Source organism: Chanos chanos, chromosome 5 (assembly GCF_902362185.1).
Source record: "Chanos chanos chromosome 5, fChaCha1.1, whole genome shotgun sequence".
Taxonomy (NCBI): Eukaryota; Metazoa; Chordata; class Actinopteri; order Gonorynchiformes; family Chanidae; genus Chanos; species Chanos chanos.
Window position 1 is genome coordinate 37163635 of NC_044499.1, and position 19731 is coordinate 37183365.

The 19731-nt window shown below is 41.1% G+C and overlaps 1 protein-coding gene across 1 annotated transcript; it reads right to left on the reverse strand.

The window, feature by feature from the left end:
* Positions 1 to 1988: 1988 nt before the first annotated feature.
* Positions 1989 to 13382, reverse strand: LOC115812493 (FH2 domain-containing protein 1-like). Its single transcript, XM_030774973.1, has 11 exons — positions 12880 to 13382; positions 12612 to 12673; positions 8057 to 8159; positions 7812 to 7897; positions 7002 to 7102; positions 5714 to 5784; positions 5261 to 5368; positions 5094 to 5164; positions 4833 to 4950; positions 4349 to 4513; positions 1989 to 4055 (listed from the first exon to the last, which is right to left on the reverse strand). Exons 1-11 carry the CDS (start codon positions 13306 to 13308, stop codon positions 1989 to 1991), a joined length of 3381 nt encoding a protein of 1126 aa, XP_030630833.1. The 5' UTR covers positions 13309 to 13382.
* Positions 13383 to 19731: the final 6349 nt, after the last annotated feature.

Genomic DNA, 19731 nt, shown 5'->3' on the forward strand with positions numbered 1-19731 from the left:
CTTGCTAAAAAAAGTATTTGTGGAATCTAGGTACATGTATAAACAACTTTAAAAAATCATTCACGCCTGGCACAAAACATGACTCTATTTATGGAAGTCAGTGTGACCTGTATGTGGGTTTCTTACTATCCCGGCAAAGACGGACTTTTCGTGCACTATGTTGTATAGGTTAATGACGTGACATATTTTAGTTTTGGAAATCCAAAGGAAATAAATTTACCATTTTTGGGTGTTTTAATCCAGGATGGTTTGTCTTCATTATATGACCACAAATATAATGGACGTGATTTAATTTATTGTACTAATACAAAACTGCAACGGACATGAAATAAACCGTATTAAACCACCGACTCATTCTCCTCCGTGTTGGTGTATAGATGTGATTTGCTACAATATCCGTGAATACAATCAGTGCGTTAGTGCCATATTCAGTGGCGTTTTGCGCCCTCTGCTGGAAAACCTGATTAGGGCACAACGGTCTATTCAACAAACGGATTGAGTCTATGTCAGTGTTGTCAAAATATTTATTTGGAAGCAGCATGGAAAAATAACAAAGAAGAGTGCGATCGTCTTTGCCAAAGATCCATTCTCATTTATGTATCCTGTTTTTAATAACACACATTGGTTCAAACAATTTTATGCTCAGATTGTGAGAACTCCTTATACATTTAACTCTTAATTTCAAAATGAGGTTAACACATGACAATCAAATATGACAACAAAAAATTAAAAAATAGTGATGATATGTGTAACAGATGCTAGACCTGGAGTGAAACAGAGAAGCAATCGGATTTAAAAGATTTTTATATGCCTGAGTGTACAAAATTACAACATTCAACAAACACAATATGTCATTGCCAAAGTCCAGCCGACACAGCATGAATGTGATATTAAGAGCACATAGTCTGTGCTGATTTATTATGTCAAGAGTTTGGCCTGCTGCCAATTATCGCAGCTCAGATTTTCACAGATCATCGTGTAATTCCATCATGTTCATCTGTTGCCCTTTGCAGGCTCATTGATCAGCTTTGAGAATAATGTATACATTACATCCATGTATACAAACTCCAGTTTGAATAGATGTCTTCTTCATACAGGACTCTAGTTTTCTAGTTTTAAGACTGAGATAGTTCAAGACATGTAAGATGTTGCAGTAGTTAAAGAAAGTCTTCAAACCACTAATCATTCGCTTGTAATTCATGACACCCCACAAACTAAATCAGACCACATCCCTCCAGAGACAGCTGCAATCACTTAGACAACACAGATCTATGAGGGGCTTGACAGACTACAGTGAGTGGCAAAATAGAGAAACAACACAACAACTAACATTGCCTAATGTGGCAGTGGTCTTCATGAAGTCATCAAAATTCATTTTGATTGGTCACGACAGACAGTCAACTTCTGAGCAGTGTAAGAAGGGGAGTGCTGAACTCAGTTCAGATTAAAAAGTGATTAACTACATGTACTTTCTAGAGTTAAATAACAACAATGTTCATCTCAGAAGATCTGAAACATTGCTACTTAAATATTATCTGTCTTGTCTCATCTGCTTTAAATGTTCTGATATGATAAACTTTACAAACTAAAAGAAATAAAGGCATAAGGGAAAGTCTCAGCCAAAACAGGGAACATAATAAACCCCCTGGCCAAAATCTGCCAAAAAGTAGGGCCCATCACAAAAGCCCCTCGTCAAAATATATACTTTCTAAAAGAGTGGATAGAGTGGTTACACACATTTACATTTTTAAGTGATTTTGTCATATAAATCTAAACCATGGCCGCAAAAAAGAGGAGATAAGTACCATTTTAACACACTTACACTGAAGAGCCACAGTTTTGGAAAAGATTATTCATTATTGGCACTACTTAGTTAAATAAGCCATAAAAATAAAATTCTAAACTTTAGAAAGTTAGACCTTGCCTTTCGTAATAGTAATTTCCTCGCTGTCTCTCATTTTTCTAAAAAAAAAAAAAAAAAAGACCCTCTACCTCCAGATAGGTTTGAGAGGCTTGTCATGTTGCGAGTCTCGGGAATAGCCCGACTTGTCGGATAAACTGCCGCTGTTTTTCCTAAGGTTATGCATGACGGGGGACAAAGCATTGCCGTAGGGTTTGACCCCTGTTCTGTTTAACGTGCCCTGAGAGGACTCTGAGCCTGACTCCGGGGTCACTCGGTTTCGAGATTGTCTGAGCGAGGCGGTCCGCTGGAACGGAGAGGCTTTTGGCGAAGTGGCTGCGGTAACGGGGGCGCTGCCGGGGGCAACCCGCTGCTTGGCGAGGCGTGTGGTGGAGGAGACTGTGTTGCGGGCGAAGCCGGGGAGGTGGGAGAGAGAGGACGCGGGGCTGGTGTCGGCGGTTTGAGAAACGCTCCGCTCTGCGAGCTTCTGTTGGGCCTCAGAAGCTGCTTTTGCCAGCGCGCGCATGGTGGAACGGCATATTTTCTCCTCTGGGGGGGGTTTGGGTGTTGCGCTCCGCACCGCTTTGGCACTTGGCTTACGTGCAGATGGCTTTTGGTCAACCTGGGCGTGTTGGGCGCTGCCACGGAGGCTTGTTCTGTGAGGTTCACGCTGAAAGTTGGAGTTGTGTGAGGTGGGGGGGGTTTGATGGTCTGTGGTAGATTTGTCTGTATTTTTGGCAGAGCTTCCAGAGCGACTGAGGCGGGTGATGGGAACCACCCTGCGCATGTCCTGTTTTTCAGACGGGGTAAGGGTGCGGACCTGGTGAGGGCTTGTCATTTTAGGGGAGGTGGTCGGTTTCGGATTGGGTTTGGAGGTTGAAGCTTTGCTGGGGGCTTTTCCAACAGAGTTTGCTGCTGCATTCTCTCTGTTCTCATCCAGAGAGACAGTGCTTGGCACAGATCTTGAGACTTCACCATCAGTCTTGCCCTTTGAATCATCACTGGTGGATCCTGGACCTGACGCCTCACTGGTAGATTTTGACTCTGGTGCCTCATTAGATTTAAGTGGCGATAACTCGGCAGGGTCTGAGTCTTCAGTGGAGGGTGCATTTTCTGAGGTTTCATGAATCAGGGCTGATGCTGACATTTGCTCGCTCAGTTGACTAGCGGAGGTACACTCTGTCTGACTCTCCTCTGACTCATTTGCGAGGCTCACTCCTGTATCCACCGGCAATGTAGGGTCAGGAGTCAAAGCACCGGAAACGTTTCCGCTTTCCTCGTTTTCCTTTTGTGTAGAGCACAAATCTCCATTTGTGCCCTCTTTCCATTCGTCAGTGCATGTGATACCTGAACAAGTACCTGAAGTTGGTGTTCTAGCATTCTCCTTCACCACCTCTAGATCCACAACTTGAAACTGTTTTGCTATATATACGTTGTCATGGTTACACTCCTCATCATTGTCATGTTGACCGTGAGGTGCACTAACAAGGTCAAAGGTTTGGAGACCAGGTACAAGGGTGTGTCTCTCCACATTCACATTCATCTGTGTGGAGGGAAGATGTGCAAATGAGTCTGAGGTGATACTTTTGTCCAGCTTATTGTCAATGACATTTTTATTGGAATCCCTAGTGTCCACAGACACAGTCTTTGAGTTATTGTTGTCATACTGTTCTTTATAGGTATTGTTAATGTCATTTTTGTTGTTGGACAATGGGCTGTGTGTGGGGGAGTATGTGCGTATGACGGGGGAGCGCTGACGTGTGAGCGTCAGCTCAGAGGGAGGGCTGTCAAACATTGCAGTCCTTTTTTTCACCGAGGAGGAGAAAACATGGGGCTTGGCGGGGTCGGTTCTGCTGAGGTCGTTGTTCATTTCCAGGTAGCTCTGCAGGTCACGGTCCACGTTTGTGGAGCTTTGGCGGGAGCGCCGGAGGCTTCCAAAACGCCCCAGAGGACTCTGGGGGCTGAGTGGACAGGGTTTGAGGAGATCATAAAGCCCTTCCCTTGCTAGGGCCCCCTCCACATCTGTTTCACTGCTGGAGCGTAAGCCAAACACTCCGCTCTGATCTTCCCCTCCAGACCACGAGTGGCGTTTTTCCTCCAGCTCTTTCAGACGCTTGTGCTTAGCTGCCTCCTTCTGTTCCCGCTCCACATTGTCCTACAGACGAGGGGCAGATGTGGACAGAGATGGAAAGACTGACAGGTTAGCTATATGAAGAATTTTACAGCTTTTAGAAGTTGCAGTGTTGATTTCTGATCACTAGAGGGCAATGCAAGTCAAAACAAATGATCCATTTGGATCTGTTTAGAAAGCATTAGTACATAGATACCAAAGTCTACTATGTATTAATGACATAAAACCTTCATTTAAGAAATGTGAAATTATTAATTGCAATAGGTCAATAATAGCTTCCAGAATTTAGACTACAGACTGGACAAGAAAGTTTCTACCTTTACGGCTTTCCTGAACTTGACACAGAAGTCCTGGAAGATGCGGAAGCACTCGTCTAATTTGAAAGTCTCTTTGTCTTCACAGAAGAAATCAATGAGAGCATTTCCTTCTTTCCGTAACTCCTGTCTACGCTTTTTCATATTGCCCAAGGCTTTCATTGAACTCTGGAATAGAAGTGAAAACCGTTGGATTTGAGCAGATTACAACACTGATACATGCATGTGGATATAAATTCTTAGGTGCCTGTCCAGTGCAGCATTAGATCAGAGGCAAAGATTTAAGACAGAACATTATTTCAAGAGAATGTGCCAAGTCACACTTAACAGTGCTCATTCTGAGTTGTGGTGCTCATTCACTCTTGACTGAATAAATAATGTTCTGTGTGTACACCTAAAACTTAGGACTGTATGAATGAGTCATGGTCTCAGGAACACCAGGTCACCTGAAAGAAAAAAAGTGATGAATAAGGAGTCATCAAGTCACCTGTAAGAACTGGCTGAACTGCTTTTGTAGATCAGTGTCTTTCTCTATCTTCTTTTCGACAGACTGAATCCTGGAGCACAGAGATTCACAGTCCAACTCAAGGTTTTCCACTGAGATCCTAGAGAGAGAGAGAGAGAGAGAGAGAGTGAAGGAGAAAGTAAACGAAAGAAAGAAAGAAAAATAGCTTATTTCAGTGAAGATGGAATATAATACTGACAAACGATGGAGAAGTTAAGACAGTATTGTGGTTTGGGCTCTCACCTTGCTGCCGTCTGGACATGCTGAAGCTTCTCAGGAAATGACAGCAAGTGCTTGTCCTTCTTTTGAGCTTCCTGTGGGAAGATGATGCGAATGTAGATGACAAATATTCTTTCATTCTGTCACAGGCATATTAACCAATAAATGCACATGCATGTCTACACACTCACCAGAGCCACAAAGTGGAGCAGGTTCATGCCTGGTTTGTTGGCCTTGGTGTCAGCCAGTGAGAGCAAAGAGGAGAGTTTAAAGCCCACAGCAGTCCCTGCATATCCACCCTGTGACACAGAGAGAGAGAAAGAGAGAGAGAGAGAGAGAGAGAGAGAGAGAGAGAGAGAGAGAGAAGGAAAAAAGATAAGAGTCCCGCACTGAACTAGTATGCTTACCTAACCTAACAGAGAGAGAGAGAGAGAGAGAGAGAGAGAAGGAAAAAAAGATAAGAGTCCTGCACTGAACTAGTATGCTTACCTAACCTAACAGAGAGAGAGAGGGAGAGAGAGAAGGAAAAAAGATAAGAGTCCTGCACTGAACTAGTATGCTTACCTTACCTAACACAGAGAGAGAGAGAGAGAGAGAGAGAGAGAGAGAGAGAGAGTGAAGGGTGGGCATGTATGTGTTCTTACTGCATTAATGATGTTTCCTGCCTGCAGCACCAAGTGTAGGACAGCATGTAGCTCCTTACAGTTCATCAGCTCTGTGTAAAATAGAATGACAATCAGCACAGACATCAATAAAACGATGACATTATAGAGTGCCAAAGGCTGCATTAATCCAGTTGTCAAAATGTTGTGGTAAATAAAAAAAAAATGCATTCTTAATCTTAATCACAACGAATCCTTCATGTAATTTTCCACTTATGTAGTAGAGATGAGATGAGAGAGAAAAACAATCTTTAGATACGCCGTGACACCAGAAAAGTACATATATAGCATCAAAGGGTGTTCAGCAGTGTGTGTCAGCAAGATTTCACACTGTAAGTGAGAGACACAGTCAGAAAGGGTGCTGTGATGTATATGTGTGAAAAAAAGAGAGTGAGAGGGAGAGAAGGAACGAGAGGTTAGGAGAATGTGTGAATTAGCAGAACAAGTCATCTTCTCGCATAGTTCGGCAATACTGCTTTTCCTGGAGTGTCTGGAGCCTTGGTTTGTTGAAACTCAGTATCTCTCAGCTCACGTTTATAATACAACTCAAGTCTACAGAAATAATGTCTGCATGGTAAGCCTTTGAAATGGATATGTCTTCGCAGGCTGCTCTGTAGCTCTGTGCTTAAGGTCATACAGGTGCTTTGCACTGAGATAAGACCGTGACAGTGTCTGTATTACTGGATGGGCCATACTCACTGTTCACCGTAGCGATTAGTGACAAGCCCTTCCGCCAATCAAAACAATGACAACTAAAAGGTATATATAAGAGTGTGAGATAAATTATCAAATGAACAAAGTATATACTGAGAAAACCAAAATAAATAAAATAAAACTGCAGATACAATGCCAGTTTTATGCAACTGCGTGTTTTAATTTGAGGCAGTAAAGTATGACAAATCTGGATATTTAACACCTGGTTGAGAGATGCCACATAGCTAACGACTGCATGTAATGAGGTGATGGCTTAAGCACAAAATATAATTTGTTGCTTTTTAATCTTTGATACTTTTAAGTCAGTCTGACTCAGTGGACCTAGGTCTTCACGGCTCAGACAATAACTCATAATAGCATAGCACATAGTCCATTATTTCTCATCAGAATAAAACCAACTCATGGGAATTATAACACTCTCTATAGTTTCTGGCACGCAAATGAACATGTGGGTCATTCTTCATTTTTTACGTGTGGTAGCGTGAGAGATGTAGAAAGAAAAAGAAAGAGAGAAGAGAGAAAAGAGAAGAGCAGCGACCAGCGGGTGTCAGGTTACCTTTAGTGGCCGCCTGGATGACATCAATGTCATTGTTTATGGTTGAGCACGACGACAGGAATTCCTCCTTCAGAAGCATGGCCTCGATCCGAATCTCAAAACTGACAGACAGGACAGAACAACGGAGCCCAGTTGTCACCTGTGTCCCAGTCGTTTCTGTTCCTAGTCACTTAATTAATATGTTTACAGCCAAACGTATTTCTCATCATTGAGCTAACACAGTTACACTAGTCAACCATCTCTCTCTCATGACAAGATTAACACAGTTACACTAGTCAACCATCTCTCTCTCATGACCAGACTAACACAGTTACACTAGTCAACCATCTCTCTCTCATGACCAGACTAACACAGTTACACTAGTCAACCATCTCTCTCTCATGACCAGACTAACACAGTTACACTAGTCAACCATCTCTCTCTCATGACCAGACTAACACAGTTACACTAGTCAACCATCTCTCTCTCATGACCAGACTAACACAGTTACACTAGTCAACCATCTCTCTCTCATGACCAGACTAACACAGTTACACTAGTCAACCTTGTTTCTCATGACCAGACTAACACAGTTACACTAGTCAACCTTGTTTCTCATCATTAGCTCAGCAGAACCAGACCGGTCAACACTGTTTCTTAAGTAAACGGAGGTGTTAATACCTGAACATGTCTTAGACCACTCAGTTGGCTACCACAGTCTCATAGTCAGGACTAAACATGTAATGCGGTCTTTATTTTCTCTCAGTGTGTGTATCACAGTGATACAATCACATGGTGTGTGTGTGTGTGTGTGTGTGTGTGTGTACTCACCTGGGCACCTGGGTGAGCTGAAACATGAAGGAATCAGCAAGAGCTAATCTTGAAGGATCTCCTTTATAAGCCTGTAGCTTCTTCAGCTGGTACAGAAGACCACCGATTATTCAGCATGCCAATAAAGCAACTTTCACAAAAGACCTTAAGGTTTTAAATTCATTAATCCATCAATGACCCAGTCAGCGAGCTGACTGAACACAAAAAGTGATAACCTATTAGAGAAATGAGTTGTGATGCATTACCTCCTCTGATTCTGGTAAGAGTTTCAGCAGTTCCCTGAGAGACTCTGGCCCATACAACTCACTGTTGCCATAGCGAATGTCCTCAACAATGGAATGATTTGGCCTGAGAGGAAAAAAATAATAAGTAACAAATGATTTGTACCTTAAGGCTATGGTTTTAATGTTCTCTAATAACATGAAAAGCAGAGTGACAGCAAGTTGCCTTTTCATTGCATCATCAAAGGACAGGACAGCTCATATGAAATAATATCTGTACACTAAGCCATTCAGATGGATGGATGGATGGATGGATGAATGAATGAAGGAATGAACAAAGGACATATTCAAAATATTCAAATTTGACCACTCATCTAGTCAAATTCTGGTGTAAGGGAAATTTGGAGTCCCGAGTCCCCTGTAATGAGAGTTGCTAATTCTCTGAGACAACAAACTTCAGATGTGATGAATCATTTCTTCTTTATTACATGATCACGGGAGAAGCACACTTCAGAGATGAGGCACAGTTATCACTGAGGTTAAGGAGTGCAGAGCTTTTCATGGAGTGAGGCAAACAAGTCCAAGGACATGTGTGTAGATATACAAGATAAATTTTCTCATGGAGCACAGGATGCCTGGTGTTCACTCCCAGGTGTTACAGACACACAGAAGCCTTGTCTTCTTCATAATAAATGCTCATTGTTCTAACACACAGATACATTTTGCAGCATATGGTAATTGAGCAAGCACAGGTTCCTACAGCATTAATACTTCATCATGACAATAGTCATAAGGCACATTTTCCTTCTAAAAGGTCATAATGCACTGGTCATTACAAAAATGCAATCACAATAAAACTCAAACTCTTAAACTTGAATCCTGAATACAAATCTTGATCCCAACACTTCGTTTGATCATTATCCTAAACCCACTTAAAAAAAAAACCCATTTTGACTTAATCTCCGATCTCAATCATGACATATATATGACTAAAGCACAGAAGTGTTAGAAGTGTCAACGTGTCAGAATCAGTTAAGATTTAATGCCACCAGCCGTCTTACATAACAACCGTTTCATAATCTAATACTGCAACCCAAGAACCTGAAATCACAGCTGGGTTCCAGCAATTAAACACAAGCTCACCATTCAACGGAAACCTTCCCACAGCTAATCCCATTTGCCTTCACAAAGAGAGAGGAGCAGACAAACGGGTAACAGTTTGTGTCTCTGAGGGATTATAGGGGAATTTATGAGGATTTGCACCAGCAGGTTTCAGATGGAGGTATCCTTATGAGTGTCACCCAGATTCACAGTTAAAAAAGAGGAACAAAGAGAACCAGGACTTGTGGAGGATGAGTGGTCTAATGGCCTAATTTCATAGTAGGCTCATAAACAAGAATCTGTCAGGTAGGATCCACTGATACAACAGTTACCAGTGCATTACCATAAAATGACCAGACTATGACAATGAGAATAGTAAGGTGCATTTGAAGAGTAAATGTTTGTAACAGAAAAAAGCAAGTTACCGAATACTGTATGTGCCTTAGATTCTTGCCTTGTTATTTAATATGGTATGAAGCAGATATCTAATGAGAGTTCCATCATGGTGATACAATATCACTTAAAAAAAGAGAACCAGCCACTGATAAAAATACTACCCAATTTTTGAACAATGTGATATTTGGTTACCACAACAGTGTCATCCTTGGCCTTTAGGTTATTGGTATCAGCAAGAAGGCAGTAATGCAACCTGAATATTTGAAATATACATTTGGAAGATTATAGCTTTGTCTCACTTCTCATGAAAGGCCCCTTTCACCACTTTATAACATAAAATCATAAACATCCCAGTTCTAACTTTATTTTACTTTAAACTCCGCTGAAAGTGATTTTGCTGGATGACTGTTTCAGTAGTGGGTGAGGGGAAATCAGGAGAAGCAGTGTCTAACGCGGTTTAGGAGGTGGTTTTTATAAAACAAGAAACTGGTGGCACCTGCATACTGATCAGCCACAGATTGGACATCTTGTCCTGTTTTGCCAACAGAGAGACAACTGTGATGAACACGTGTGGAAATTCAGATTCATGCAGACGACTCAACAACGTGCTAAAAACAGACCGTCATAAATTGAACTTTATGAGATTAATCTGACTGATCTAAACACGATAATAATTTGTGTTAAATAAGAGAGTCGATATTTCATACAAGTTCAAACAAACCAAAACTAATGTGATTTCAAAGTGATGACAGACAGCACAGAAACAATTCTTGGATGTGTGGCCAGATACTCCTTCAGAACATATCAACAAACCAATGATCTTAGCTTGCCCCAGGCCAACCGCTGTCTTGAAGCAACCTGACGTGAAGCCACGATCAATGTGGATTGATTTTGCCCTGAAGGAGAAGAGGAAGAATGACACACACATACAAACACACACACAGACTTCATCACAGGCTTATCTCGTATTAACATGCTTAGCTGCATCACTGTGCTTCAACCCCTGAGGACGATCTTTCCAAATCGATTCAGATTTAACTGTTCAGCAATGTCTGTCTCTTTCAGATAATTTCGTTTCAAAGCACTTAATGTGGTATTAAATATTGGATGAGGACAGCCTCCCATATTAAATACAAATGCTGGAGGCACAGACTAATGAAGAATAACAGTTAAAAAAAAAAAAGAGTTATACAATATTTGCACCGTACTTGTTAAAAAAAACAAGCACAAACCTTTAGATACAGTCTTAGGCTCCACACTCTAATGGCCTTAGACACACAGGCTAGTTATTACTGATTGAGGAAACAATAGGACAAGGCTTGGAAAACAGGAGTGAAACACCTTAGAAATAAGTATCCTATCAGTGTTCATAAAACATATCCGCCAAGTAAAGCATTTAAGAAGCTGAGGTGGAGTTCATGGCGTATGGAAATTAAATCTGAGGGTAACGACGAAGAACAGAATTTAGAAACCGTGAATAAACTTGCAGCCTCCATCAGCAACGTCACCGTGACTAAGGCTGTCCCCTCTGCTGATACAGTCACACATCCCTCATTTTCATCTTACTCTGAAAAAAAGCGCCCTTGAACAATGCACAAGATCAGACTGTAACCCAAGCCTGGTAAACATTAGCCCAGCTACGTAGATTTAAACATGACCTAGTTTCACGTTTTCCATAATCATGTCTCACTTACAGAATCTCTTCAGAAAGTGTAAATGTTAGTCACTGTGGGACGTCGGGCACTTGTTTTCCAGCTGGACAGATACATTTAGAGCAGGATTGTTCCAAAAATGGTAAATGCTAAAGTACAAACTAAGTGTATCAAACAGAGAGACTGTGAAGATCTCTCTCTCTCTCTCTCTCTGACCAAGTTTACTATTAAGCTGTTTAAAAATGTCTGTGAGTTGAGAGTGTTCTGAGGTGTGGAGAATAGGATTAAACAGTTTCCTCCTCTTTATTTGGAATTGATGACAGTTCATCATTGAGATGTATTAGCCTGGCTACCAACCAGCATTTGATTTGTGAAGGCAAGCGTCTGCCAACTTTAACTGTTAATTATCATTCTCAAAAATCAGTTCGATTTCCTCAATAGCCTACCCAACTCTACAGATTCAGCGGGTGGCCATAAGAAAATATATGTGTCTAGTCTTAGGACTTAATGGGAAATTTCTGCATTTTACAATTTTAGTTTCAGATGTATCAGATGTAAATTTAGTTACAATTTCTTTCAGCTGTATTATGCTAATCATTGCCCTATCTGATAAATAAAGACATTACACACCAAGAGGGAGACTTGAGAGTGAGTAACTTAGTCATTCAAAGTTGGGAGAAATATGAAATAAAACGTTGGAAGAAACACAAACCAAAACTAAATATAGGGGAAAAAGTTAAAGCCAAACACTAAGGAAAATTTTTAATCCAAGCTACATTCTATTCAAACTGCTACACTGACTCCAGACTCCAGCTGTAAACCATGATTAATCAGTTTCAACCTGAAACCTGTCATAAACCACCAACCACAATCTTAACCCTTCAGTGGAACATCAGCACAAGACTTTACTCTGTAACCAATTAAACCTTAACATCCAAACATCAGATCCAAAGCATTACACTCCTATTCTAAACCCAATCCAACCATATACCCTCTAACCTTGATACCCTCATAACCCACTCAGCCATCTCAAACTTAACCTTCATGTGAACCAAAGAACTAAGTCTTCACAAGCACCAATATTACCAATCAGACTTTCAGAAGCAGGGCAGAAGGTTTGCCGTTCTGTAGCATGTCATTGTATTTGCCTCTGTTTATCACCAACACTCCGCATGAGGGTTAGAACATGACATATCACGCACATGTCCTTCAGAAAGTCGGGATGTGCATTTGTGAAGACGCATGCAATAAAATCCAAAGTACCTGCATGATTTCTTTAATTGGAAGACATTAATGTGGTTACACAAGAGAGGGTTTTTTTGTCTCATGGTGGATATGGAGATATAAAGATTATATGCCCCATTAGCCCAGAGATCTTGCTCCACCCTTACTTTTATGACATCACATCAGAGTCACGCAGTGAGGCTTACTTTTTAAACTGCTTGAGGAAAATGCCCACATTCATGCTTCTCTTAGCATCCAGGATGGTGATCTAAAAAAACAGAGAGATACAGTTTTAGGGAAGTTTTTTTTTCTGTCTTTGTTTCAAAGCTTACCTCTCTTACCCAGCCCTTCAAGGAGAAGAGAGAACTTGAATGAACTGAAATGAGAACTTGAATTCACAGGAAGTCTACAAACCTATTTGATATTACAGAGGAATTTACATCACAGAGGACAAAAATCAAATATTCAACCTACTTCCTCTTTGGTTTCTTTGATAGAGCCCCTCCCTCCTCTGCTGATCTTGGCAACAGTTCCTACAGGTGACTGTGTCTCATCTCCCTGGCCAAAGAGTTCTTCAATGGTCCGGACATCGATCTGGAACTGCTGTTGGCCAGCAGTTTGGCCCAGGGTCCACAGATTGGGCTTGCCCCGTTCCCGCACTCTCTCCTCTGAGATTGGTTTCCAATAGAAACTCCTTACTCTCCTTTTCGGTTTCAGTCCTAACTCAGGCTTTCCCATGCCTGGTGAAGGAGGTGGAGGTGGAGGTGGTGGGGGAGGAGGTGGAGGAGCATTGAGACGGGCACTTTTGGAGTCAGAAGAAGGCACTGGCATGGTTACATCATCGTCCACCTCTCTGTAGCTCTCCCCCTCTCTGCCAAAAGGGATGCAGCTCATCACATGCATCACAGAGACTAATGGGTTAGGAGGGGATTGAGGTGGGGTCAGAGTGGGACTAGCAGCAAATGTAGAGCAGACCCTCTGACCTGAACATCATTTGCGTTGTGTTCACTGTTTCCATGCGAACCACATGTCATAAGGAGGACTCCATGGTACAGATCTAAAGGCCAAATATCAGTGCACACTATATCCAGCAGCGCAGAAGTCAACCAAATCAGATAGCAGGTCCTGCAATGAGGGGTAGAAGGGAAGAGCATGATTATAAGTGACACACACCCAAAGACTCTCAAATGGTATATTAACAAAAAACACAAATTTAACATTTTATTTCTCAGCAGCTTTTAAAAACACACACCGCATTGCAAATCTACACAGGCTTTAGAAAATTCAGTGAATAAAATGTGCATTTATTCACACTGAATTTAAACCTCTCAGTAGTGCCAAGAAGCCTGTATATCAAAAAGGGGATTTCGATGAGTGGACAATAACCACCTCCTCACTGTCACATGATTCTAAATCAACAAAGGTAAATTAAGCCAATTTTACGTCATCCCACTGAGCTTTGCCAAATAAGGCGAATGCTTATAACAACCGGGTCTTTTGAACCAACAACATTCATCTCTGACAGGGGATAAAATCTTACAATTAAAGTACATGTGTGGCATTATTCATAAGCTCTTTCATGTCCTGCCTTAAGTCTATAATTAATGAAATCCCTCAAAGAGAGCAAATGCGTACACTTGTGTAGTGGCTTTGGGTTCCAGGTCATGTGACTAGGCCTCTTTTACAAACAAAGGATTACATATCTGATTAGTGAAAGAGCCACTCCCTGGAAGCATGAGGAGGGGACAAATAAGAGAAAGAGAGAATGGGTACTGTGAAAGACAAACAAACGGTGATAAACAGGTTCACAGTGCTGGAAAAGCGACAAAGCACAATGAGGAGCAGGGGCGAAAAGAAAGAAAGAAAGAGAAAGAAAAAAAAAAAACAGGTGACTAGAAAGTTAAAGAAAAAGAGAAGGAAGATTCTGGAGTGATTTCCATTGGTGATGTTTAGTGTGATATCATCTGTATGCACTCAGTCCTAGAGTGTACGTGTTTACTTATTTAAGAGCACTCCCGTCACCAAGAGCAGGGGTTACACACACGCACGCATGCATGCACACCCACACACATGCACACACACAAACACACATGCACACACTTGTGCACACGCCAGAGACTCATCTTTTATTCAGGTGCAGAAATGTGGTCTAGTGACGTGATCTGTGAGTGTGTGTGTGTGTGTGTGTGTGTGTGTGTGAGAGAGAGAGAGAGAGAGAGAGAGAGACTGTACTAGAAACGAACCGTATCTATATGAAGTGTTAAATAGTTGTAACAAACACCGCCCACATGACAGGTATATTGATGAAATACACTGAATTATGGTACTTTGTCTTCATTCTCACAATATGTTTGTTTGTACAGTGACATCAGAGGTGTCAAACTGCTAGAAACAAAAAAAGCCTTCAAAAATTATAAACTCACCTGCACTGGTTTCATAACACTACTAGTTTAAGAAAAAGTTATTCTACACACACTCAAGACACAAGACCTGTGAGTCTAAACACAATTCCATCATCTTGTACAGACAAACACTTTAATGTCTAAATTCCTGTTTTTAATCAGAGGTTACACCTAAGACCTGAAGACATTTGACAAATTCAGCCGGGTTTCGCAATCCATGTAAAAGTAGAGGGCTTGTGTGCTGACCTCACCATGTAGAGAGAGAGAGAGAGAGAGAGAGAGGTTCTTACATAAGACTTCATATTCAATATTTATAGCCTCAGGAGCATTACAGGATGCTGGGACACTTATTTCCGCAGTACATCAACATATAAACACAAGGTCAACTGAATTTAACTATTCCTCATCCTCTGTTTTCTCTAGAACCTGGCTCCTCCTGTACATTCACGTTAAGCTTTATCAGTTTCAGTGATCATCTTGGATGAAAATTAAATCAAGGTTGTTAACATTTGGACAATATGCAATTCTTACGACAAGTACACTTGTGTTCTGTTACTCCATGTGCCGACTCACTGCGTTACATGAGATATCCTTATTTGCTTGTAAGAACTTAATCTCTGCAATGCAATGAAGCTTAACACAACACAGGAGCTGCCAAAGCGGCTCTGGTACGCCTTGCCACAGATTCTACCAGGGCTTGGAACTCTGTTAAAGAGATGTGACTCCACTCTTCCATCACGCATTCCATCATATGGTGTTTTGTAGATGATGGTGGAAAGTGCTGCTCCAAAATCTCCCCAAAGTATTCAGCTGGGTTGAGACGTGGTGACTGAGTGGGCCATGGAATATGGTTTCGCATTGTTTTCATACTGATCAAACCATTCAGTGACCACTTGTACCATGCGGACTGGAACATTGACATCCACAAAAAAAGATTCTACCAATAAGGACAGCAGTGCTTCGTCAAAGGATGAGTGGGATTCCTTAGGATGGACTGACTGGCATTTACTTTGGCCCGTGAGAGAATGAGTGGACCTGAACCATGTTACAAATATGCGCCATGCACCCCAACAGAGCCACCCGAACCCTCGGAAAACAAAGAGGGAAAGAAGCACTCAAGGCCATCTTCTGGTTTGTTCTTCCCATGCACTCTTTCATTTTTTGAGAACAGAGTGAGAGATGACTCATTGAAGCATGTGACTTTTTTTCACTGCTCAGCAGAACACTGTGTGTGTTCTTTACACCTCTTTACTCACATATGCACTTTTGAGGTGTAATGAGGAGTTTATAAACAGCAACCCAACCACAGAATCCCTCTCTGTGAATTTCTCACTAGACCGTTCGTGATGCCACTGCCTCCTCACACCCTAGAGTAATAATTACAGTCATCTGATTCACAGTCACTCATCTGTTTTGTTTTGAATCACAAACCAACACAAGAGCATCACAGTTGAGGAGTATGTGCTTATGACCATACTTGACCCTAGTTGGGGGTGTTCTTCCCTCTGAGTTCCATGTCATCATCACCTAAGTCAGTATTCCTAATGAAACATCAGCAGGTTATGCAGTCTCTATCTCTATGGCTCCTGCCCAATGTTCCCCAAATATCACCACTGTTTTAAAGTAACGGACAGGTGTTCCCTTACCTATGGTAGTTAAAACAGTGGGTCACTAGGCCTGCTCAGAATTTTACTCACTGCAAAAAGCATAATGGGATGTCCATCATTTAATTAACTCAGGAAGTGCACCTCCATGGAAACATTCACTTACGGTATATCATCTATCCCTTGATTAATTCAGTATTTTCCTTAGTTTGGCAGTAACCTTCACCTGAGCATGTTTACTACTGCTATTTCAGATTGGTATCAAAGCCATGGATTATTCTAAAATGTCATTAAATGTGCATGTCCATCTCACTTCCTTACTCTGCAAAACATTAAAATTAAGCATTTTTCCTGCAAAACTAGACACAGCTCATAGATCACGACTGAAATTCCACAAACAATTTGCTGACATCATTTGTTTTCCTCTAGTCCAGCACTGTCAAAGAAGATAACATAGATCACTACTACAATGACACTACAATGGACATTTGTGTGCGTGAAAGAAAGAGAGTGAAACTGAGTGAGTGAGAAAGTGAGTGAGAGAGAGATAGAGGGAGAGAAAGATAGAGATGGAGAGAGAGATGGAGGGAGGGAGAGGGAGGGAGGGAGGGAGTGTATATATGTGTTTGAGGAGGGACTTTGGCTTGCCATCTTTACTCTCTCCCTCTCTTCAAAGAGGAAAACTGTAAACAAAGCTAGGACTTTGAAAAGCTTAAAAGTGACGTCATTTCATCACGAGTGGGCAACTACACCCTGGCGACCTCTTAATGAGATAATAGGGCATTGGTGATCATGACTGGCTGGAAGCAGAAATGTTTCACAACAGGTTTCTCACACAAAATCTGCTCAAGTAAGTGTGTTGGTTCTAGAAAAAAATTAAGAAACTAGTTCAAACTGTCAGCAGAGCGAAAATAACCAGGCGAAGTGACCTGGACATTTCAGTCGCGTGAGAACGCAAAAATAATTATTCCAGAGTCATCTCAGAGTTGGCCCAATTAGGAAGCAATCTACAGACCAGCATTGTGGGTCCTGACCTATATTCTAATGGGGGAAGAGAGAGAGAAAACTATAGAATGACATGAAAAGAATGATTCAAAGTGAAAATATGTGAAAGCCGCATTATGTTTATCTACAGTAATGTGTTCACAGAGCACCAAATTTACACATTATAATATGCGAAATAAAAAAAAACCCAACAACCTAATAACTGAGTCCTACCCCTGAAACACACAAGCCCTGTGCTTGGATAACTCGATCCTCACACAAACACAAACATATATTCTCATTCAGCCATTACTCTGACGAGTAAGCCATGAAGATCAATCCCCGTACACACCTCCAGACAACAGGTCTACAATTCACTCTTTACCCGTTAGGTATGGGTTACATAACATGCGTATGTGAGTGAGAGAGAGAAAGAGACAGACATGTTACATTCACTGCTGATTTACGTAGATGATACGCAAACACGTCTGAAGACAACATCACTTCGCATCATAGACAAAAGAAAAGCAAGAACATGATCTTCCCTCTCTCTCTTTTCACCCGAGGGAAAACACGTCTTGTTGTGTTACTCTGTGTTGGAACTACGATTCCTGTTTAACCTATGTTACTATACCTGAAACAAATATGGCAAGTGTGAACTTGGCTGACGTATGAAATTTCACATTACGTTTTTTTCCTTGAAGTGTTTAAGTCTAATTGCTTCACTAAATGAGAACATATGCATTGCATACCTTAATATTTTGAAAAGATTCTTGCTTGGTCAAAACTGATAGACATTCAAGCTGTGTAGCTGTGTTTTTGAAGAAGTCCTGAAGTGAAGGGAAAGACCACTGGGATAAGAGAGGCTTTGTTATCCAAATGAATCACCTTTGAATCTTTACAAATGCACATATGGCAAATATTTACACTGTCAATTTAAAAGACCTCTCCTTTGGCCAAAACAATGGTTCGAAGCACACCCGTATTTCAGCATAGCCAAGTCATTCGTGGTTATATATATATATATGTATGTGTGTGTGTGTGTATGCACATACACACACACACACACACACACACACATATAGATAGATAGATAGATAGATAGATAGATAGATAGATAGATACATACATACATACATACATACATACATATACACACACATACACATATTCTTTATGATTAAAACTATTAAAGGAACAGCACATGAATAAAGTGCTACATTATCAGTGTCGTTTCATAAGCCCATCTGACCTATCTGTAGTGACAACTTTAAAACCAATGAAGTCAAATATCTTCCACTGTGTCTCTTCCAACAAACCATTACATTTCTGGTTTCAAATATCCACCATGTCCTTAGCTGCCTGCTTAGGAAAATGACTTTGTGATATTTCTAGAGTATCTCAAAACCAAAATTTTCCACATTCGGTTTGCAAAAGGCACCCACTATACTTACATCTTACTAAGCAAATACTTACAGATGTTTAATAAACCATAACACAGTAAACACACTGATTATTTCAAGTCTGCCATTAATTCCTGTGTGCTGACAAAGAGAGGGCTTGATAAAGCCGCCTGTTAAGTATTGCTGATTAATGGAAACCACACGCGGACAACGCAGTCCAGCAGCCTTAGTATCTTAGGCACAAAGGCCTACAACAAACAAAGCATGTGAGGAAGGAGAGGGAAAGAAAAATGACTTGAGAAAGACAGAGCTGAGCGGAACTTAACGACTGACAATGTTGGAATAAACATGGGAAATCAGGAAACAAGAGAGCAGACAAGGATAAATTTCAGGACAGAGAAAAGAGAGGCAAGATAGAGATGAGAGGACAAAGGAACAAGAAAAAGGAAAAAGACCCCAGGGGGAAGTGGGAGAGGAAAACAAAGGGTAAAGGAGGTAGAGAGGAAGGAAAAAGAGAGGCAAGATAATGTGCTTTTTAACTGAGTGATTCACTTGAAAGGTAACATGCGCAGTTGTAATCAGTGAAAACAGGAGTATCTACCTGTTGCCAGGTAACAGCTGGATCAAAGCACAGTTTTGCTAGAACTGCATACAGCTGTGCCTCAACAATGCTGTCTTTCTTTTGGAACACCAAACTCTCACCCCCAAATTGTACTAAACTGTATCATCTCCAACAACAACAAAAAACTCTTTTGAAACTATTAATTTAGAAGATTTAGGTGTTTAATTACAACTTATCAAATGCAGCATATTACTAAAAGTCTGGAGCACACACAGTATAGACTTGTAAAAGTCTCTCTCTCTCTCCCATGCAAACACAGTTTATTTCTCATCACAAGAAAGGGTTGTATTTCTGGACTCCTAAACTGGCAA